The sequence below is a fragment of the Sardina pilchardus genome, chromosome 1, assembly GCF_963854185.1.
Source record: "Sardina pilchardus chromosome 1, fSarPil1.1, whole genome shotgun sequence".
NCBI lineage: Eukaryota > Metazoa > Chordata > Actinopteri > Clupeiformes > Clupeidae > Sardina > Sardina pilchardus.
Window position 1 is genome coordinate 9,297,756 of NC_084994.1, and position 23,743 is coordinate 9,321,498.

The following is a 23,743-nucleotide window of genomic DNA, read 5'->3' on the forward strand; positions in this document are numbered from 1 at the left end:
TATCAGGTCTTTTGTAAGACTCACTCACTCCGGGCGAAATTATCACCACGTTGTACACTGTACACAGAGGTGGGAGTAACAAAAAAAAAAAAAAATCAATGGCGGTGGCTCCGGGGGTCGTAACTGGAAATATTAAATGTGAATAAAGGTTTCTTGACCACTTTTAATGGCTTATTTTGATACGGTTTATTGTTTATATGCTAAACAAATGTGTTCAGGACACACTATCATTGAAGGTTAGCTTGTTAGCTTGTTAGCTTGTTGACCCATTATAACCAATTGAAAACTCATAGCAAGCTAGGCGACTAGATAATTAGCACGCTGATATGAACTGTGGTGTTTATGAATTGTTGTCAACATGAAAATATTCAAACGGATTTTTGTGTGTATGCCACTTGAACATACTTGGGCTAAATAAACCCCTGAATGTAATCTGAAGCACTGGACTGTCTAGCTAACTAAACACTAAGCCTAGTAAGCTAACCACTAACCACTAAGCTAACCTGTTGACCACTGAGCCGAAACGCTAGGTGTGTGACAACTGGACAACACCCCCTGGGTGAAATTTTAGCAGGCGTATTTCGCGCAAAGACAGTAGAAGATCTCGCATGGTGACATGCTCTGTGGAAACCCAGCGTCAGACGAAGGACGAAGGCTCTGGTGATGGTGATGAAGTGGGGGAAACTATTACTAAAGAACTGATAAATCGACTCAGATTCAGTGGATGGGCGGGGGGCGGGGGACATGGCATGATTGACAGGTGACAGTACAACCTTGAAGTACCAAAGTCCAAAGTGTGAAGTAAAGGCGTTCGAATTAAATGGTGGCGCACGGAATTGCATGAGGCTGAAATTTTAAGTCTTATTCAAAATGAGAACAACAGGCAAATGTAAATGTGACTTCAAATTAATTCAACTTCTTATTCAATTGATTTAAAGTTTAATGTAATTCAAAATTCAAATGACATTGATTTAAACTTTAAATTAGATTACATTTAATAATCGTTGATATATTAAAATTTGATACTTGGTGATATTACTTTGTAGCCTAATTTACTTTATATTTAATTATTGTTACTTTGACCCTTCATAGAAAATGGCCCTGATTTAAATGGTCCATCAACTGGTCGCACACTATTCTTTCACTCACTTTAGAAATGACAGGTAGTACTGTATACTGATAGGTCTGTAGTTGGTAACATCAGTTACATCACCAGCCTTGTAAACGGGAGTTATTGCTGCTGTCTTCCAGGCCATAGGAAAACAACTATGTTTAAAAGACAAGTTAACCAGATGAGTAATTGGAGTGGAGAGGATACATTTATACTTCTTCACAAATGCACAATCACAACCAAAAACATCTTTAGCCTTTGAGTTCTTAAGGTGGCCTATGGTTTTAACTATAGAGGATTCTGTGACCTCAGATATGTTAAAAAGTGGGAGATTATCATTTGGTGGTGTAATGCACTTCTCTCTGGGTCCAAATCCTTTTGCTAAGTCTTGCACAGAATCGATAAAATAATTATTAAACTCAGAACAGATTTTGACTTTATCTTGTGTTAAAGTGCTCTGTACTTGTAGCTCAAGCCCCTTATCTTTATATGATCCTTTTTAAGGACCATATTAATATTTTTCCAAGTTTGCCTGCTATTTCCTTTGGAGTCCTTGATAATGTTGATAAAAAAAAATTGCTTTTGATTTTCTCAGTTCTTTTACAACTTTGTTACGCAATTGTTGAAAGTTTCTCCTATCATGGGCTAACTTAGACCTAACTGCAGTTTTTAATGCATAGTTTTTAATGCATTGTTGTTTCAGCTCAACCCTTCACAGAGGTGTATTAAAGGAACCGTAAGAAATGTATTTCAATTAATCATAAAATGGCCCTGATATGTCGCTAGACATTAAAAAAGCATGCTTGTTTCAAATAGAGATGTATTAAAGGAACACTCCACCGTTTGTTACCTATTAAACTACATTATTCCCTTAGCTAAGATAAGTTGATACACACCTCTCGCATTTCAATGCGCGCACTCAATGGCTGGTGTGCGACGCTAATTTGATAGCACTTAGCTAGCCCAGTTCATTCATTAGGATCCAAACAAAGATGAACTTAGAAGCGACCAAACACCTCCACGTTTTCCCTATTAAAAAAACAGTTAGGCCTACATGAGTAAGCGGAATAGCACTTGGTAGCACCTCGACTCGGCACAGTAATATCCTCCAAAGTGAAACTGAAACTCCAAGAGTGACTCGGCGCAGTACTTAATTAGTTAATATCATCAAAGTGCTCCCAAGTGCTATTCAGCCATAGTTATCCTTTAACCGCTTAGAAAAGCGCCACATTTTATTTCGTGTCACCATTGGTCGTGTAAGTAGCCTACTCTGTGTTATTATGTAACTCGTGAAAATTATTAACGTTGTTTTTTTTTATTATTATTATTTACTTGCCTCTAGGTAATGTGTCACCCTATACAGTAGGCTACCATAGACTAGCTTTTTTTTAAAAAAAATTTAAGTATATTTTTTGGGCTTTTATGCCTTTAATGATAGGACAGTAGAGAGAGACAGGAAGTGAGTGGGAGAGAGTGTTGGGGTGGGATCCGGAAAGGACCACGGGGCGGGAGTCGAGCCCGGGTTGCCGGCGTGCGGCGGAGGTGCCCCAGCCAGTCGCGCCACGGCTGGGGCCTATAGACTAGCTTTTTCACTGATCTTGCTCGTGAGTTTTTGTGCAGCTGCTGAGCTTGTTAACCAAACATTAGGGGAGAGAGGGGTAAGATGAGCCGAGGGGTAAGGTGAGCCATACCCTTTTTCTAGGATACGGTAAACAAATGTAATTCTATGACAGCATTCTAAGGGGGAGGGGACCATCTCCTAACATCAGTAGAGAAGGGAAGAACATGGAAAATTTGGTAAAAAATATATTTGGAATAATGTGTTTTTTTGCTCTCTGAGTGAATTCCATGTTTGTCCAGAAGTAAGATGATTTAGGGAAAACAAGAATAAAACAACATTTAGACACATTATATCTGAGATGGTGCCTTTACAAGCTATATTATGAGGGCTAATCAAAATGACAAATCTTAACTTGTGATGAGAAGCATTTTTTCCCGAAATGGTGCTATGGGGTAAGATGAGCCTTAAGAGGTGAGGCAAGTTGAGCCACAAAAAGCCTGACAATATCAGGCCTATATTTTAGCATCAGGCTTTTAAATTGCAGTTTAGTTTATTTTTGATAAGGATTACAATATGATATTTTAACATATGAGAATAATGTACAATATTATATTTTAACATATTTATGAGAACACGATAATATAGTCCATGCATCCACCATATATCCCTTTTAAACTTTAAATGGATTTTAAGATAAGTTTAAAGGCTGAATTGGTTGACATAGCTTTTACAGGTCATATTTCGTGTTATGAACAATGAAAGACTAAATAAAACAATCTTTTACATGAGTTTTTGCTCTGGCTTATTTTGCCCCACACATTGGCTCATCTTACCTCTTGCATGGGGTAAGTTGAGCCACTTGACCACTTTTTTTCAAAAGGGCATATCACTGGGTCTATAAAATGTTTTGAATGTTTTTTTAAAAAAACTTTTTTTTTCAAACTATATTTAAAATAACACTTTTTATAGCAAAGCAACCACTATAATTACATAGGCCGCGTTCAGACTGCAGACGAATCTGATTCAAATCTGATTCCTTCTCATATCCGATTTTTAGGGCTGACTGTTCACACTGCCTTTAGCAAGTGTCCAAATCGGATATGGCTCTGTTCAGACTGGGTCACATTAGTAACAGACCTGACAGGTTGCTGTAGCAACGAAAACAAACATTTCTGCCATCAAGAGGCAATACTTGCTAATTTGGTGTGATTAACATAGAACAATACAACTAGGTGAGTGTTCATTGAATGCATGCATATGTGCGCATTTGCGCGACAGAAACCGAAACTAATCAGTGGCAAGCTCCGCTTCAAACTGTTGGAAGGCTATTTAATTATTTAACGGCATTTAATAGAACAATGTGGATTCTTGCAACTTCCATAGAAACAGAGCAGAGACTGTATAATGCTCTATTTAGCTTTGAGTATTGTTAAGTCATGTTTACTAATATAACATGGTCAAAAGACATAGCCGTAACGTTGCTCCACAACTCGAAATAGGTGGGCGGTCATGCAGGTAAAGTCACGTCACGGACAGTCAAATCCGATCTGAGTGTTGGGAGCTGTTCAGACTGAGACGCATCTGTCCATATCCGATACGAATGCGATATGAAACTACCTCCTGGATGTGGTTTGCAACCGTTTTGCAAAAATCGGATTTCATGTGCGGAGTGATTATTTGCACCCGGGTGTAAATAGTGGAATGGAGGCATTTTCTTATTTGCACCCAAACCGGAAATGCGTGCTATCCAACATAGCGGGACCATCTTGGCAGGAGATGGCCTACCTAAATCTAACAAGTTAGGATTATTAAAACTATATTTGAGATGGTAAAGTGGTGCTAAATTTCCACAAACTTTATTCAGTGAACGGGTAAAGCCGTCCGTTTGCAAGCACAATCAAGAAACACGATCTTTTTGTTTTGTTTACCGTTACCTAGCAACCCCAACAAGTGAGACAATAATTAGTATTCTACCCTTCTTCTTCGACGGGGCGCAGTACAGCGGTAAAGTGGCTGCTTTATCATGCTCGGGGTGCTGGGTTCGAACCTCAGATTAATTTTTTTTTTTTTTTGCCTGCCAAAGTACGCACCATGACTTCTTTTTTCTTAGATGACGTTACCTCGCGGCAAATAAGAGTTTGTGCTTTTTGAACCTGTCAAAGATTTACTGGTTTTATTTCAGTTATGAGTAGAGTTAAGTAGAAGTAGGCTTCAGTAGTTGTTAGAAAGGTTGTGTTTTGACTTTGAGCCCCCAACGCTGCCTGGAAGGCGCTTAGGCGTGGGTTAAGGTTAAGGTTAGGGTTAAGGTTAGGTTAAGGTTAGGGTTAAGGTTAGGAGTAGGATTAAGTGTTTTTAAGTCAACAGTGGCAGCGCTGCCTGGAAGACAACTCAGAAAACAACTCTTTAAAGTAGCTTGTCTTTGATGAAGCTACCACATGACCACTCATTACCCTAATATTTGTATAATCACTTCCAAGTAACCCAGACATGGCAAAACAGCTAAAAACTGTTCAAAACTATTAGGCCTAGCCTACTGTAGAGCTGGTAAATACACAGGCCTATTGACAGAGAACATGGATGTTAGACATCGGGTGTAAATAGTATTGTTGATTATTACACTATTTACACCCGGGTGTAAATAGTAATGTTGATTATTACACTATTTACACCCGGGTGTAAATAGTAATGTTGATTATTACACTATTTACACCCGGGTGTAAATAGTAATGTTGATTATTTGCACCCGGGTGTAAATAGTAATGTTCATTATTTACACCCGGGTGCAAATAGTCTCTGCCTTTCATGTGACCTGTCACTGTTCAGACTTCAAAAGTGACATCCGATACAAATCTGAATGGGCTAAAAATCGGATTTTGGCTGGCAGTCTGAACGCAGCCTTAGTAACAACCTAGCAACCACTTCCATAATGACACCCTGGCAACCACCTTAGCAACCCACGTGGTTTCCCTAGCAACCAACTTAGTAACCACTTTTTGTAGAATAGTCCACTTTATTTAGCCTAGCAACACCATAGTAATCACTGTAAGTACCCTAGCATAATCTTAGCAATACTTTCCATGCACTGGTATTTCCTTCAGGAAATGCTTTTCTAGTTATTATTATTATTACTAGTAGTAGTAGTAGTAATAGTAATAGTAGTAGTAATTCTGCATGTACAATAAACATGGCTCAAAAATATGGGCTACATAAGAAATCCATGTACAAGACATCAGGTTCAATAAACAAACAAACAACAAAAACACAAATAAACAAATACTAGGGCTTGAATAGTAAATCAGACTGTGTTACTCTGTGCATAGCATCCTTAGCTTTCATAACTTTGGAATAATAAAGGAATAATTGTCAAACCCAACAAAAGTGGGATTCACTTGTAAGTAGGCCTATCTGCATAATAAATAACTGCATGAATTTTCCGATTTATGCAGTCCAACTCCAATCCAGCCGGTGGCAGTATTGCATTGTGTGCTTGGTCGGTCTGTGCTTGTTTGTAACATGTAAGTTTACTGGAGCTACACGGGACCACTTCGTTCGTTCAGCAAATACTACATTTCGCGGAAATAAACACTGTTTGAAGCTTAATGTAAACGTAGCGTTGTTGCTTGAGGTAGGTTTAAGCTATGTGTAATTCGATATAACTTCGGATGAGATCGTCTTTGGCGGACTAAGAAGTGACTGAAGACATTCTCTGCTGAAGCACACCCGTTTGGCCTGACTGTGATTATGAAAGAAGAAGTATAGGAAAATGGTGATATGATTACACGTCCAGATGAAGAACAAAAGCCCTTTGCTGAAACTGAAACGGACATTGGCACAGGCAACAATGGAGAGTGATTCGAAGAAAGAAGAGTATGAGCACGAGTATCTGCTGGAAAGTAAGTCCTCAGACAGCAGGTGTGGGAGACAACAGGGTCAGTATTTGGAGGGTTCGCTTCAGCCAGTTGCTATTATTTGCGTTCTGTGTGGGTTGGCAATGTATGACATGACATTTTAGCAGATGCGAAGCAAAACCTAAACCCAATTATCAGTCCACTCATAGTGTTGTGTAGGCTATGAAGACGATTATAAAACGCACAGGCTGTACTTCACATAGCCTAGTCTTGATTAAAACGAAATATATGTCTATGCAATGCTTTCCTGCAACATTGACATGCAATGCAGTTTAAGTGGCAGCTGGGTGCAGTCGAGGCAAAAGCCAAATATCTAACAACCAGTGGTGTATAGTTAGCTGTAGTGGGTATACTGTAATGTACTTTAGTTAGTTGTAGAGGGTATACTGTGATCAACCCCAAATGTTAATTTCTATCCTTGCCTATTTTTAAATGGGCATACTGAGTAGTCCCGCGTATCACGTAGAGACTACACCACTTCTAACAACCTTGTCTGTCCCCCCTAGATCAGTCATCAGTGATTACAAATGGCCCACTATTTTGCCACTATTGGTCTAAACACAAACACTTTCCTTCATATACCCTGCTGAGTGATTGGCATATAATCATTGATACGTCATCTAGGCTAAAATGTGTTGATGGCATGACATTTGGCATACACCGTCTAGTCTACTGCTCAAACATGTGTACCAGAGTCCTCAGTAAACCGACCTGTTCCCTACAGACCCCGTGTCTCTGGCCCAGATGAAGAGGGTATCAGTGGTGCTGGTGGACTGCTGCAGACCACAAGGACGACGAGGGAAGGAGGAGGAGATGCAGACGCAGACCAACGGAGATGCAGAACAACCCGAGACCAGTAAGAGACCAGTTTTGTCTGTGTGCATTTTCATACCTACTTTACATCATCTCCTAGGCTATAGGCTAAAATTTGTTGATGCCATAACAAGTGTCTGCTGCTCCAACATGTGCACTATAGACCTCACCTCCTAAACCCACCTGTTCCCTACAGACCCCGTGTCTCTGGCTCAGATGAAGAGGGTATCAGTGGTGCTGGTGGACTGCTGCAGACCACAAGGACGACGAAGGAAGGAGGGGGAGATGCAGATACAGACCAACGGAGATGCACAACACATCGAGACCAGTAAGAAACCTGTTTTGTCTGTGTGCATTTTCATACCTACTTTACATCATCTCCTTGGCTATAGGCTAAAATGTGTTGATGCCATAACAATTGTCATACACTGTCTACTGCTCCAACATGTGCACTGGAGACCTCAGCTCCTAAACCCACCTGTTCCCTACAGACCCCGTGTCTCTGGCCCAGATGAAGAGGGTATCAGTGGTGCTGGTGGACTGCTGCAGACCACAAGGACGACGAGGGAAGGAGGAGGAGATGCAGATGCAGACCAACGGAGATGCAGAACAACCCGAGACCAGTAAGAGACCAGAAACCATGAGTGATGTGGAAAATGACGAGTTTGGTCCGAGTGTGATGGTGAAAGAGGAGAAATATGGTCATAAGATTCCATGTCAAGATGAAGAAGAAAAGCCGTTAGCAGAGCTTCACTGTAGAACTGAAACAGACGTCCAGACAGAGTCCAACGTCACCTGCAATGAAACGCAGACAAAACTGGAGAAGAAAGAGGAGGATGTAACAGATTATCTTCTGGGAAGTAAGTTCCTTCTGGTACCCCTATCTCACAAATCTTAAAAGTAATGTTATTCAGAGATTTTTGGTGGGCTATTTTCTGTGTGTGTGTGTGTGTGTGTGTGTGTGTGTGTGTGTGTGTGTTTCTGATGTGCGATGGCTTCCGTAGTTCTAATAGGTTGCAATATAATCCCTAACCACTAAATGGGAGAATTTCACAATGACATTTTCTCAAGCTTCCACAATATCCACTTGAACATACTTGGACTAAATAAACCACTGTAAATAATCTGAAGCACTGGTCTGTCTTGCTAACTAGCCACTAAGCTAACCAGTTGAGCTAGCTCATTGACCACTTTTTTCAATGAACGTATCCTGCCTGTCACTCAGCCGAAACGCTAGGTGTGTGACCACACCCCCTGGGCGAAATCTCAGCAGGCATATTTCACATGGTGATATGTTTGGTGGAAATGCAGTGTTATCTAACTCCATAACTAATAAATAACTATCAGATATTCTTTGTCTTTATCACTGTAACAGTTCAATAAATCAATATATGTTAAATAGATGTTCTTAAAGTGGGTACATTTTCTCAGTGCATGTGATGATTTCTGTGTTAGACATACTGTATCTGTTTGTCATTAAATCTGTCATTCTATGTTTCTATGGTATCTCCTCTAGGTGTTTCTGAACATCAACATGTAACGCAACAGAAGCTCCATGGAGACAACGATGACCTCAACCTAGAGACAGGAGACACGCCTCATAGATGCACTCAGTGTGGAAAAGCTTTTTCACGCAAACACCATCTTTCACGCCACATGCTTGTACACACAGGAGAGAAGAGTCATAAATGTATCCAGTGTGGAAAAGCTTTTTCACGCAAATACCATCTTTCACGCCACATGCTTGTACACAAAGGAGTGAACATGCTACCCACACAGATAGAAGAGATGGCTCATAAGTGCAGTGAATGTGGACAATCATTTTCGCTCATTTCAAATCTTGAATCACACATGCTGATCCACACAAAAGAGGAGCCTCACAAATGTGCCCAGTGTGGAGAAGCTTTTAGAACGTTCACTCAGCTCCAGTGCCACGCGGTGGTGCACATTCGTGCGGAGACGGACTTAAGCGCCGCCGGCTGTGCTGAAACTGACCCAGTGGGCCCTCGACCGCTGGTGCAAGGAGATACAAATGACAAGGAATATGATCATACGATTGGTGAACATGAAGAAGGGCCTTTTGCAGAGCTTTACTGTAAAACAGACGTCACAGACTCTATCGATGACACGTTACAGACGACAGTGAAGACTGACTTGGCAGGTCCTCGGTCCGATGAGAACATGGGTCAACCGTTAAGTGCCTCCGGCTGTGCTGAAACCAACCCAGTTGGCCCGAGACCGCTGGTGAAAGAAGGAGATACAAATGACGAGGAATATGGACGTATGATTAGTGAAGATAAAGATGAAGAAAAGCCTTTTGCAGAGTTTCACTGTATAACTGAAACAGACGTCACAGACTCTATCGATGACACGCTACAGATAGTGAAGATTAAAGTGAAGAAAGACGAGGATGAGCACGATTATCTGCTGGAAAGTAAGCCCCCTCAGATCCCCCTTTTTAGATGTGAATCCCTTGTTTTAACCATGTTAAAGAGAAACAGCATGTTATCCATATCAACCACAGGAAACCGTGTTTGTTGCCCCATCTGTTGCCAAGTTTCAGGCCGTTCTGTGTGGACGCTTTTTATCGTTATGGTTATAGTTATATTTATCGTTCCTGGTATGAATGCCCCTTAAGTCAAATAAAATCAGTCATTTGCCAAGGTTGCCTAAGTGGAGTCTTTTAAGAGTCATTGCATGAGAAAACCAGGCAGAGGTGGGAAGATGGGGGTCGGCCAAATCGGCTCATACTTTGTATATGTGATAAGTATGTGGAACTATGAACAGCCATATACTTAAAACCCTCCAGCTGTTTTTTGTTATGGAGTTCTGGGACCCCTCTCAGAGACCCTCAAAAATCCAACAATTCATGGCTGAAAATGACTGAAATTGCCATTTCTACCCTGATTATCCTGATAAAGATATGAACATAAGCTTTATATTTCCATAGAGCCTAGGTAGCATAGTTTTAAAGACCAAAAGGTGCACCGAGGGGTTATCTACACCACTGAAAGCAGAATTTTCCTCCCTCTAAATTTCGGTCATTTTTGAGAAGCATTATCTCGTATTCGCAGTGGCTTTGGTGGATGGTTTTACTGTTGCTGGAGAAAGGAACATCTACTGATTCAAAAACAATTGTCGTCTAATTGGGCCACACATAATGTGTGCCGTGCCAGGAGGGTCTTTAGCAGGATTTGTCGTGTTTTGGCCTCTGATAAACCATATTCAGATCGCCATCACATGGCCATACCATGGCATTACATCACAAACAGATGTAATGCCAGATGTTTGCGATGTAATGGCATGGTATGGCCACTCGGTGGCGATCTGAATAGTCTAGTTTCAAATGTATGACAACCAAGAACAACTGTGCATGCAGAGGTCTGCACTCTTTGAGTGCTTTTCTAGTTAATTAAAGCTTTCTTTAACAATTTGTCATACAGTGACACAAAAAATGAGATATTATTACCTGGTTTATTATACTCCAAAACCCGAAAACCCCCCGTAAAGACCCTCCTGGCACGGCGCACATTATGTGTGGCCCAATTAGACGACAATTGTTTTTGAATCAGAAGATGTTCCTCTGTCCAGCAACAGTAAAACCATCCACCAAAGCCACTGCGAATGTGAGATAATGCCTCCTAAAAATGACCAATTTTAGAGGGATGAAAATTCTGCTTTCAGTGGTGCAGATAACCCCCTAGTGCACCTTTTGGTCTTTAAAACTATTCTACCTAAGCTCTATGGAAACATAAAGCTTATGTTCATATCTTTATCAGGATAATCAGGGTAGAAATGGCAATTTCAGTCATTTTCAGCCATGAATTGTTGGATTTTTGAGGGTCTCTGAGAGGGGTCCCAGAACTCCACAACAAAAAAGAGTTTGAGGGTTTTAAGTATATGGCTGTTCATAGTTCCACATACTTATCACATATACAAAGTATGAGCCGATTTGGCCGACCCCCATCTTCCTACCTCCTGCTGGTTTTGCCTGGTTTTCTCGTGCAATGACTCTTAAAGAGGAATAATGCAGGATTGGCGATTTCATCTCTGGTTTCGGTTTCGTTTTTCGTTTTCGCTCGTTTTATGCTTGCATATTTCTCTGCAGAGCTTCCCCGACAGCTTTAGCGTGTATATTTATACATATATAGGCTATATATAAATATATAAATTGCAAGCGTGGTTCTTCTTGTTCCTTTCGCGTCTCTGACTTCCAGATGTAAACAGCAGACGATCGTTTATCAGAAAGTTGCAAGGTTGTAATAGCGGAGAGGGACACTAGGGGCGGGAGGAAATGTGACTGTTTTCGATAAAACTGGTCAGTCAAGCAAAACAACGATTTCTAAGCGATTTTGTGACTATAAAAAAGTTGCATAGGGTCTCTTTAAGGGTTAAGGAACGACACATAAGGTGCTTTCACACTGCACAGCAAGCTGAAAATGTGTCATCTTTTTTGGGGCTCAGCCCGAGCCTTCACACTGGAGGCGGCATATCGGCAGCGTGTTTTATGCCGGGAATAGTCCTCCTCTTGGGGTACACTTATTGCTGGCTCTACTGCAGTTTCTGTTTTGACTGGAACTACGGCCATCATCTTGGTTTTCACGATGATTCACAATGAGATGAGCTTTTCTAAAACCTTGCAACTGCGACAAGCTAATGAATGTTTTGCGACGGCTTGCAACTGCGGGCAATGATGTGCAACATTTAATTCACAACTCTGCAACAGTTTTGTCTCATCGCAGATCTTTGGTGTGAATTGGATGTTACGTTTTCGATGTGCGATGGCTACAGTAGTTCTAATAGGTTGCAATATAATCCCTAACTCTAACTAGGAACTAGGGGTCTGTCACAACAAATAAATAACTATCAGATATTCTTTGTCTTTATCACTGTAACAGTTCAATAAATCAACATACATGTTAAATCAGGGGTGGGCAACTAATTTAGCCAAGGGGCCACATGAGACACTGGAACTGTTGCGGAGGGCCGGACCCAAAACGCCAAACTCAAAACACCAAACTCAAGCCTGAACTCAGTTCTGTTCAATCCTATTCTGTTCTTGTACAACATTAAGGGGGTATTCACACCTGCCTTGTTTAGTTCGATTAAAACGAACTCAAGTTCGTTTCTTGCTTGGTTCGGACCTTTTTGACTGGTGTGAATACAATCACTCGAACTCTAGTGCGGACCAAACAAGCGGACCGAGACCCAGCTGAGGAGGTGGTCTCGGAGCGGTTCCTATCGAACCCTGGTGCGGTTCGTTTATGGTGTGAAAGCAGACCGACCTCGATCCGACCCAGTTACAGAAATCTACCTTTTTTGGATTTGACGAGCTCCCATAGTTTTTGCGCATTATGGGAAATGTAGGATAGCTCCGTGACGCACAACAGCTGTAAGCAGCAGTGGGCTAACGCTTTTTTGCCAACAATAATTTGATTTTGCATCTCCTACCCGTCCCGTCTTCCGTAGGCCTGCTGTTAGCATGTTGGACACACATGAGAGCTCTTCTCGGCTGTTTTGTTGCACGTCTTCGTCGTTGCAAAATTACGAGCATGATATTGTTAAACTTGCATCAAACGGTCTTGACGCTCAAGCACTTCTGCAAAGCTTTAACTGTATAAACTATATTGCTAGGATAATAACGAGTAGCCTACAGCACGCAAACATAGTATTTACGTGGGCCAACTTTGACTTTGGCTTCCTATTCTTCACCCGACCTACACGTTTACCAGCCAATGGTTGAACGACCTTAGCACATGTGCTTTTGTTTATAAATTCTGGTCCGGTTGCAATTAATCACGGTGTGAAAGCGAACCGCACTAAAAAAGAAAAAAATAAAAAAATAATTGGTCCGGACCAAGTAAGTGAACTAACGGACCTTCCTGGTGTGAATACGCCCTAAGTAAATCGTATGGTTTTGGTTACTAGGCCTACTAGTAAGAGTAGAGATGAAAATGTTAGGGAGACCAAGTAAAAACGGCAATCATAGCCTTGTTTGACATTGACATGTTGTTGTTTTTCAGTATACAAATGTAAAAAAAAAGCTTCTAATGCTAGGCCATGAAAATGTTATGGAGTCAGTAGCCTACAAACTTATCCCTGTGCCACCATTATTTCAAGCAATATTTCAAAGACCATAATTTAAATTAACTCTGACAACATAATTTAAATTAGACTATGAAAATGTGGAGCAGAAAATAGTAGGCTAGTTAATCAACATTCACGAACGAATTTTGAGAATTAAAATTTGCTTTAACTTTATACAAAATTGGTCAAACTCGCCATGTGTGTTCAGCCGGCTGCTTCAAGCAACCTGTGGGTAGTAGGCTGTATACTAGCTTTGCAGATAAACTCAAACATATTTTGGTTACAATGACATTGTTATCCGATTGTAAACTGTCTATCTGTCAGTACCGTTTTGAAATCAACACCTCCTATCGCCATCAATCAGCCGCAGCATTCTGACTACTGTTGCAGTGGTCGGCAACGCCGACACCGGAGACACAACTCGGAGGGTTATTGCGCCGATGTAAAGGCAACTTCATTTGTTGACGCAAAACTTTATTCACCAGCACATCGGTGAGGGTGTTTACGTCGTATGCATCCACGCTGGCACAGACGTATGGGTGTAAAAATAGCAGTCACTTTCAAAATAAAAGCAGCGATGGTGATTTGCGTGCATTATCTCTATGCTAGGCACTTGACTGCTGTTTTTCCACGGACCTTACGCGGGCCGGTCAGGGAAAGCCTGCGGGCCGGATGTGGCCCGCGGGCCGGATGTTGCCCATGTATGTGTTAAATAGATGTTCTAAAGTTGGGTACATTTTGTCAGTGCATTTAATATCTGTGTTAGTCATACTGTATCTGTCTGTCACTCTAAGTTTCTATGGTTACTCTTCCAGGTGTATCTGAACATCAACATGTAACGCAACAAAATCTCCATGGAGACAACGATGACCTCAGCCTGCAACTCAATGGAAGACCGCACCACTGCACTGTCTGCAGGAAGAGTTTCACCACCCTGACAGAACTTGAGAAACACCAGGAAACACATTCGGTTTGGGTGAATGGGAAGAAGTTTTGCGAAAAGCCACGTAAATATTCTCATAGAGAACAAACATTTACAACATCCTCACTAGTCAACCACAACATGCTTACACATACAGGAGACAGGCCTCATAGATGCACACAGTGTGGAAAAGGTTTTTCACGCAGAGACCATCTTTTACGCCACATGCTTGTACACACAGGAGAGAAAAGTCATATATGTACTGTGTGTGGGAAAGCTTTTTCATGCAGGTCCAATCTTTCAAGTCACATGCTTGTACACACAGGAGAGAAGAGTCATAGATGTACTCAATGTGGAAAAGGTTTTACACGCAAGGCCAATCTTTCACAGCACATGCTTGTACACAGAGGAGAGAAGAGTCATAAATGTTCCCGGTGTGGAAAAGGTTTTTTACGCAAGTCCTGTCTTTCACGCCACATGACTGTATGCAAAGGCCTATGCACACGTACAGGAGATGGGCCTCATAAATGTACTCGGTGTGGGAAAGGTTTTTCACTCATTACAGCTCTTAAAATCCACATGGTTGTACACACTGGAGAGAAGAGTCATAAATGTACTCAGTGTGGAAAAGGTTTTTCAAGCAAGCCCGGTCTTTCATACCACATGCTTGTACACAGAGGAGAGAAGAGTTATAAATGTACCCGGTGTGGAAAAGGTTTTTTACTTAAGTCCTGTCTTTCACGCCACATGACTGTATGCAAAGGCCTATGCACACGTACAGGAGATGGGCCTCATAAATGTACTCGGTGTGGGAAAGGTTTTTCACTCATTACAGCTCTTAAAATCCACATGGTTGTACACACTGGAGAGAAGAGTCATAAATGTACTCAGTGTGGAAAAGGTTTTTCAAGCAAGCCCGGTCTTTCATACCACATGCTTGTACACAGAGGAGAGAAGAGTCATAAATGTACCCGGTGTGGAAAAGGTTTTTTACTTAAGTCCGGTCTTTCACGCCACATGACTGTATGCAAAGGGCTATGCACACTTACAGGAGACAAGCCTCATAGATGTACTCAGTGTGGGAAAGGTTTTTCACTCATTACATCTCTTGAAATCCACATGGTTGTACACACTGGAGAGAAGCCTCATAAATGTGCCCAGTGTGGAGAAGGTTTTTCATGCAGATACCGTCTTTCACAGCACATGCGTGTGCACACAGGAGAGAAGAGTCATAAATGTACTCAGTGTGGAAAAGGTTTTTCAAGCAAGCCCGGTCTTTCATACCACATGCTTGTACACAGAGGAGAGAAGAGTCATAAATGTACCCGGTGTGGAAAAGGTTTTTTACTTAAGTCCGGTCTTTCACGCCACATGACTGTATGCAAAGGAATGAAGTGTCATACAAGAACAGGAACTCCTATATGTTACCAATGTGGAAGAGGTTTTCCAAACGGTTCAGCTCTTGAAAAACACATGCTAATACATACTGGAGATAAACCTCATAAATGTGCCCAGTGTGGAAAAGATTTTGCAAATGCCAGAAATCTTAAAAAACACATGCTTACCCATACTGAAGAGAAGCCTCATAAATGTGCCCAGTGTGAAAAATCTTTCTTAACAACCACCTATCTTAAACGGCACATGCTTACCCACACTGGAGAGAAGCCTCATAAATGTGTCCAGTGTGGAAAAGCTTTTAGACATCGGTCAAATCTTCATACACATAATATATTAACACACACTGGAGAGAGGCCTCATAAATGTGCTCAGTGTGGAAAAGCATTTCTGGCCCCTTCACATCTTGTTACCCACATGCTCATACACACTGGAGAGAAGCCTCATAAATGTGTCCAGTGTGAAAAGGCTTTTTCGATGATGTCTAGTCTCAAACGCCACATGCTCATACACACTGGAGAGAAGCCTCATAAATGTGACCTTTGCGGAAAGACATTCAGAGCATCCTCAAGCCTTAGATACCACATGATGACACATACTGACAAGAGTCGTCATGAATGTGCTCAGTGTGGAGGAGCATTTAGGACCCAAACAATGCTAAGAAATCATATGCTAATACACAATGGGAAGTGGAAGTGTTATGAATGTGTCCAGTGTGGAAAAGCATTTCCATACCCTTCAAAGCTTAAAATTCACATGATATCGCATACTGGAGAGAGCCCTCATAAATGTGCCCAGTGTGGAAAAGCTTTTAGACATCGGCCACATCTTCATCAACATATATTAACACACACTGGAGAGAGGCCTCATAAATGTGCTCAATGTGGAAAAGCATTTCTGCTCCCTTCACATCTTGTTACCCACATGCTCATACACACTGGAGAGAAGCCTCATAAATGTGCCCAGTGTGGAAAGGCATTCAGTACATCCTCACATCTGAAACGCCACATGCTCATACACACTGGAGAGAAAGGCGGAAAGGCATTCAGAACATCCCCAAGCCTTAGATACCACATGATGACACATACTGACAAGAGTCTTCATGAATGTGCTCAGTGTGGAAGAGCATTTAGGACCCAAAAAATGCTAAGAAATCATATGCTAATACACAATAGGAAGTGGAAGTGTTATAAGTGTGTCCAGTGTGGAAAAGCATTTCCACTACCTTCAAAGCTTAAATACCACATGTTTACCCACACTAGAGAGGGCCCTCATAAGTGTGTCCAGTGTGGAAAAGCATTTCCAATCCCTTCAGCGCTTAAAATCCACATGATGTCGCATACTAGAGAGAGCCCTCATAAATGTGTCCAGTGTGGAAAAGCATGCAGAACAGCCACAAGACTTAAATACCACATGTTTGCACACACTGGAGAGAAGCCTCATGAATCTGTGCAGTGTGGAAAAGCATTTCTGACTCGTTCAAAGCTTAAAAAACGTGCGCAGTGTCGAAAAGCATTCAGAACAGACCGGACCCTAAGAAGCCAAATGGTCACAGATACTGGCAATAAATGTGTCCAGTCTGAAACCTTCAACGCTTAAAACCCACATGCTAACTCACACTGGAGAGAAGTTTGTTTTCATTTCTTTATGATGCATTCTTGTTTCATGTGGTTTATTAGCCATCTATAATCTGGGTTAGATTTACTGTGTTCAACTGGCATTTAACTTATTGTAGTTTACTTGCCTATTTGGTTTTACTTTGATGACATGTAAATGTATCATTTAAATTGATGCATGTAAGTGTATCATTTACTGTTCAATCAATGTAGTTTACTTGACTATTTGGTTTTACTTTGCATTTCATTAAATTGATTACATTTAATTGTATACTTCACTGTTTAATAAATGTACAATTATTTCACCATATCCCCCCCTCCCAGTCTCTGTCTCACACACAATTTTTTATTATTGTTTTCATCGATACATCTTTAGAAGGGACAGAATTACTCAGTATCATCCCATTGTATGGCGTTCAAGGGGGTTTGCTTGTCATCACCATATTGGGGGCACAATACTTTTTTTTCTCAGCTACTTGAATGTGGAAATGCACAATACTTTGTTTTCTCAGCTTGAATGTCATGATATCATGTTGTTGTAGTCTATGGCGTTAGTGGTTGCCACCCAGACAATTCAAGCAATATAAACTACTGTACATCTTCAGAACGCTGATGATGTGGGAAATCATTTCACCTCCATTTTGAGGGGGAAGATTGTTGTTTCAGCTCAACCCTTCACAGAGGTGTATTAAAGGAACCGTAAGAAATGTATTTCAATTAATCATAAAATGGCCCTGATATGTCGCTAGACATTAAAAGATCATGCTTGTTTCAAATAGAGATGTATTAAAGGAACACTCCACCGTTTGTTACCTATTAAACTACATTCCCTTAACTAAGATAAGTTGATACATACCTCTCGCGTTTCAATGCGCACACTCAAAAAAACAGTTAGGCCTACATGAGTAAGCGGAATAGCACTTGGTAGCACCTCGACTCGGCACAGTAATATCCTCCAAAGTGAAACTGAAACTCCAAGAGTGATGATTTTAACTAATTAAAGGTATACTATGCAGGATTGGCGATTTCATCGCCGGTTTCGCTTTCACTTTTCATTTTCACTCGTTTTATGCTTGCATATTTCTCTGCAGAGCTTCCCCTACAGCTTTAGCGTGTATATTTGACAAAACTCCTCAATCGGTCAGTCTGCCGTGCCTTTTCATGAAACATTACATGACACTTCCTGGAGTAGAGCATGGGTGCGTGCCCGGTGTCTCCTGAAGTTGCAAGTGTGGTTTTACCGCTACAGACCACTAGAGCGGCCAAAAAAGAAACCGTTCGACCGGTAATGACCCATTTAATCATATATAACAGTATGGAACGAATTGATTAACTGAAAAACGTTGCATAGTATACCTTTCAGTACTGCGCTGAGTCAAAGTGCTCCCAAGTGCTATTCAGCCATAGTTATCCTTTAACCGCTTAGAAAAGCGCCACTCGCCACATTTTATTTCGTGTCACCATTGGTTGTGTAAGTAGCCTACTCTGTGTAATTATATAACTCGTGAAAATTATTAATGTTGGGGATTTTTTATTATTATTTACTTGCCTCTAGGTAATGTGTCACCCTATCATATAGTAGCCTACCATAGACTAGCTTTTTCACTGATCTTGATCGTGAGTTTTTGTGCAGGCTGCTGAGCTTGTTAACCAAACATTAGGGGAGAGAGGGGTAAGATGAGCCGAGGGGTAAGGTGAGCCATACCCTTTTTCTAGGATACGGTAAACAAATGTAATTCTATGACAGCATTCTAAGGGGGAGGGGGACCCTTTCCTAACATCAGTAGAGAAGGGAAGCACATGGAAAATTTGGTAAGAAATATATATGGAATAATGTGTTTTTTTGCTCTCTGAGTAAATTCCATGTTTGTCCAGAAGTAAGATGATTTAGAGAAAACAAGAATAAAACAACACTTAGACACATTATATCTGAGATGGTGCCTTTATAAGCTATATGAGGGCTAATCAAAATGACAAATCTTAGCCTAACTTGTCATGAGAAGCATTTTTTCCCGAAATGGTGCTATGGGGTAAGATGAGCCATAAGAGGTGGGGCAAGTTGAGCCACAAAAAGCCTGACAATATCAGGCCTATATTTTAACATCAGGATTTTAAATTGCAGTTGAATTCATTTTGATAAGGATTAAAACGTTGTTTTAGAATTTTCAAACGAAAGGGCCGACAAATAGTACCCTTACGATAGCTTTCATAACTTTGGAATAATAAAGGAATAACTGTCAAACCCAACAAAAGTGGGATTCACTTTTAAGTAGGCCTATCTGCATCATGATCTGCATTTATAAAAACTGCTGAATTTTCCGATTTATGCAGTACAACTCCAATCCAGCCGGTGGCAGTATTGCATTGTGTGCTTGGTCGGTCTGTGCTTGGTTAGTAACATTTAAGTTTACTGGAGCTACACGGGACCACTTCGTTCGTTCACCAATGCTACATTTCGCGGAAATAAACACTGTTTGAAGCTTAATGTAAACGTAGCGTTGTTGCTTGAGGTAGGCTTAAGCTATGTGTAATTCGATATAACTTCGGATGAGATCGTCTTTGGCGGACTAAGAAGTGACTGAAGACATTCTCTGCTGAAGCACACCCGTTTGGCCTGACTGTGATTATGAAAGAATAAGTATAGGAAAATGGTGATATGATTACACGTCCAGGTGAAGAACAAAAGCCCTTTACTGAAACTGAAACGGACATTGCAGAGTCCAACGTTATGTACAATGAAACGACACAGACAACAATGGAGAGTGATTCGAAGAAAGAAGAGGATGAGCACGAGTATCTGCTGGAGAGTAAGTCCTCAGACAGCAGGGGTGGGAGACAACAAGGTCAGTATTTGGAGGGTTCGCTTCAGCCAGTTACTATTATTTGCGTTCTGTGTGGGTTGGCAAGGTATGACATGCCATTTTAGCAGATGCGAAGCAAGACCTAAACCCAATTATCAGTCCACTCATAGTGTTGTGTAGGCTATGAAGACGATTATAAAACGCACAGGCTGTACTGTCTAGGCAATGCTTTCCTGCAACATTGACATGCAATACAGTTTAAGTGGCAGGGTGCAGTCGAGGCAAAAGCCAAATATCTAACAACCAGTGTATAGTTAGCTGTAGTGGGTATACTGTAATGTACTTTAGTTAGTTGTAGAGGGTATACTGTGATCAACCCCAAATGTTAATTTCTATCCTTGCGTATTTTTAAATGGGCATACTGAGTAGTCCCGCGTATCACGTAGAGACTACACCACAACCTTGTCTGTCCCCCCTAGATCAGTCATCAGTGATTACAAATGGCCCACTATTTTGCCACTATTGGTCTAAACACAAACACTTTTCTTCATATACCCTGCTGAGTGATTGGCATATAATCATTGCTACGTCATCTAGGCTAAAATGTGTTGATGGCATGACATTTGGCATACACCGTCTAGTCTACTGCTCCAACATGTGCAACAGTCCTCAGCTCCTAAACCCACCTGTTCCCTACAGACCCCGTGTCTCTGGCCCAGATGAAGAGGGTATCAGTGGTGCTGGTAGACTGCTGCAGACCACAAGGACGACGAGTGAAGGAGGAGGAGATGCAGACGCAGACCAACGGAGATGCAGAACAACCCGAGACCAGTAAGAGACCAGTTTTGTCTGTTTTGTCTGTGTGCATTTTCATACCTACTTTACATCATCTCCTTGGCTATAGGCTAAAATGTGTTGATGCCATAACAATTGTCATACACTGTCTACTGCTCCAACATGTGCACTGGAGACCTCACCTCCTAAACCCACCTGTTCCCTACAGACCCTGTGTCTCTGGCCCAGATGAAGAGGGTATCAGTGGTGCTGGTGGACTGCTGCAGACCACAAGGACGACGAGTGAAGGACGAGGAGATGCAGACGCAGACCAACGGAGATGCACATCATCAGACTGAGACCAGTAAGAGGCCAGAAACCATGAATGATGTGGAAAATGACGAGTTTGGTCCAAGTGTGATGGTGAAAGAGGAGAAATATGGTCATAAGATTCCATGTCAAGATGAAGAAGAAAAGCCGTTAGCAGAGCTTCACTGTAGAACTGAAACAGACGTCACAGAGTCCAACGTCACCTGCAATGAAACGCAGACAAAACTGGAGAAGAAAGAGAAGAAAGAGGAGGATGTAACAGATTATCTTCTGGGAAGTAAGTTCCTTCTGGTACCCCTATCTCACAAATCTTAAAAGTAATGTATTCAGAGATTTTTGGTGGGCTATTTTCTGTGTGTGTGTGTGTGTGTGTGTGTGTGTGTGTGTGTGTGTGTGTGTGTGTGTGTGTGTGTGTGTGTGTGTGTGTGTGTGTGTGTGTGTGTGTGTGTGTGTGTGTGTTTTTGATGTGCGATGTCTTCCGTAGGTCTAATAGGTTGCAATATAATCCCTAACCACTAGATGGGAGAATTTCACAATGACATTTTCTCAAGCTTCCACAATATCCACTTGAACATACTTGGGCTAAATAAACCACTGTAAATAATCTGAAGCACTGGTCTGTCTTGCTAACTAGCCACTAAGCTAACCAGTTGAGCTAGCTCATTGACCACTGTTTTCAATGAACGTATCCTGCCTGTCACTCAGCCGAAACGCTAGGTGTGTGACCACACCCCCTGGGCGAAATCTCAGCAGGCATATTTCACGTGGTGATATGTTTGGTGGAAATGCAGTGTTATCTAACTCCATATCTAATAAATAACTATCACATATTCTTTGTCTTTATCACTGTAACAGTTCAATAAATCAACATATGTTAAATAGATGTTCTTAAAGTGGGTACATTTTGTCAGTGCATGTGATGATTTCTGTGTTAGACATACTGTATCTGTTTGTCATTAAATCTGTCATTCTATGTTTCTATGGTATCTCCTCTAGGTGTTTCTGAACATCAACATGTAACGCAACAGAAGCTCCATGGAGACAACGATGACCTCAACCTAGAGACAGGAGACACGCTTCATAGATGCACTCAGTGTGGAAAAGCTTTTTCACACAGATACCGTCTTTCACGGCACATGCTTGTACACACAGGAGAGAAGAGTCATAAATGTATCCAGTGTGGGAAAGGTTTTTCACGCAAACACCATCTTTCACGCCACATGCTTGTACACAAAGGAATGAACATGCTACCCACACAGACAGAAGAGATGGCTCATAAGTGCAGTGAATGTGGACAATCATTTTCGCTCATTTCAAATCTTGAATCACACATGCTGATCCACACAAAAGAGGAGCCTCACAAATGTGCCCAGTGTGGAGAAGCTTTTAGAACGTTCACTCAGCTCCAGTGCCACGTGGTGGTGCACATTCGTGCGGAGACGGACTTAAGCGCCGCCGGCTGTGCTGAAACTGACCCAGTGGGCCCTCGACCGCTGGTGCAAGGAGATACAAATGACAAGGAATATGATCATACGATTGGTGAACATGAAGAAAGGCCTTTTGCAGAGCTTCACTGTAGAACAGACGTCTCAGACTCTATCGATGACACACAGACGACAGTGAAGACGGATTTGGCAGGTCCTTGGTCCGATGAGAACATGGGTCAACCTTTACGTGCCTCCGGCTGTGCTGAAACCAACCCAGTTGGCCCGAGACCGCTGGTGAAAGAAGGAGATACAAATGACGAAGAATATGGTCATATGATTGGTGAAGATAAAGATGAAGAAAAGCCTGTTGCAGAGTTTCGCTGTATAACTGAAACAGACGTCACAGACTCTATCGATGGCACGCTACAGATAGTGAAGATTAAAGTGAAGAAAGACGAGGATGAGCACGATTATCTGCTGGAAAGTAAGTCCCCTCAGATCCCCCTTTTAGATGTGAATCCCTTGTTTTAACCATGTTAAAGAAAAACAGCAGGTTATCCATATCAACCACAGGAAACCGTGTTTGTTGCTACATCTGTTGCAAAGTATCAGGCCGTTCAGTGTGGACGCTTTTTATCGTTATAGTTGTAGTTATCGTTCCTGGTATGAATGCCCCTTAAAGTCAGATAGAATCAGTTATTTGCCGAGGTTGCCTAAGCGGAGTCTTTTAATCATTGGCTGCCAGCCATTTTCAGTGCAGAGCGCTCCATACTGCTAGACGTTTTACAGCATTTTGACCGTTTTTCCAAGATCCACCGAACAGTGAGCTTATGACTATGTAAACACCAAAGGTACCAAATGAAAGAGTAGACTCTTTTCTGTCACCAGGTTAAAACGGTTAGTTTCTATCGTTTTCCGTTCTTTAGTAATCGTCAGTAGAACATGGGTTGGTTTTGCTAAAAACACCTGTTTTTAATCAAAAATAGTATGTCAACCAC

At 41.5% G+C, this 23,743-nt stretch overlaps 1 protein-coding gene across 1 annotated transcript in view; it reads left to right on the forward strand.

Moving 5' to 3' along the window:
- LOC134076256 (uncharacterized) overlaps nucleotides 1–23,276 on the forward strand; it is a 60,369-nt gene extending 37,093 nt beyond the window's left edge. Inside the window, exons 5-9 of the mRNA XM_062531257.1 lie at nucleotides 7,305–7,436; nucleotides 7,590–7,721; nucleotides 7,885–8,253; nucleotides 8,910–9,827; nucleotides 22,315–23,276. Of these exons, the coding sequence (XP_062387241.1) occupies nucleotides 7,305–7,436; nucleotides 7,590–7,721; nucleotides 7,885–8,253; nucleotides 8,910–9,827; nucleotides 22,315–23,276 (2,513 nt within the window). The remainder of the gene's footprint in view (nucleotides 1–7,304; nucleotides 7,437–7,589; nucleotides 7,722–7,884; nucleotides 8,254–8,909; nucleotides 9,828–22,314) is intronic.
- The last annotated feature ends 467 nt before the right edge of the window (nucleotides 23,277–23,743 follow it).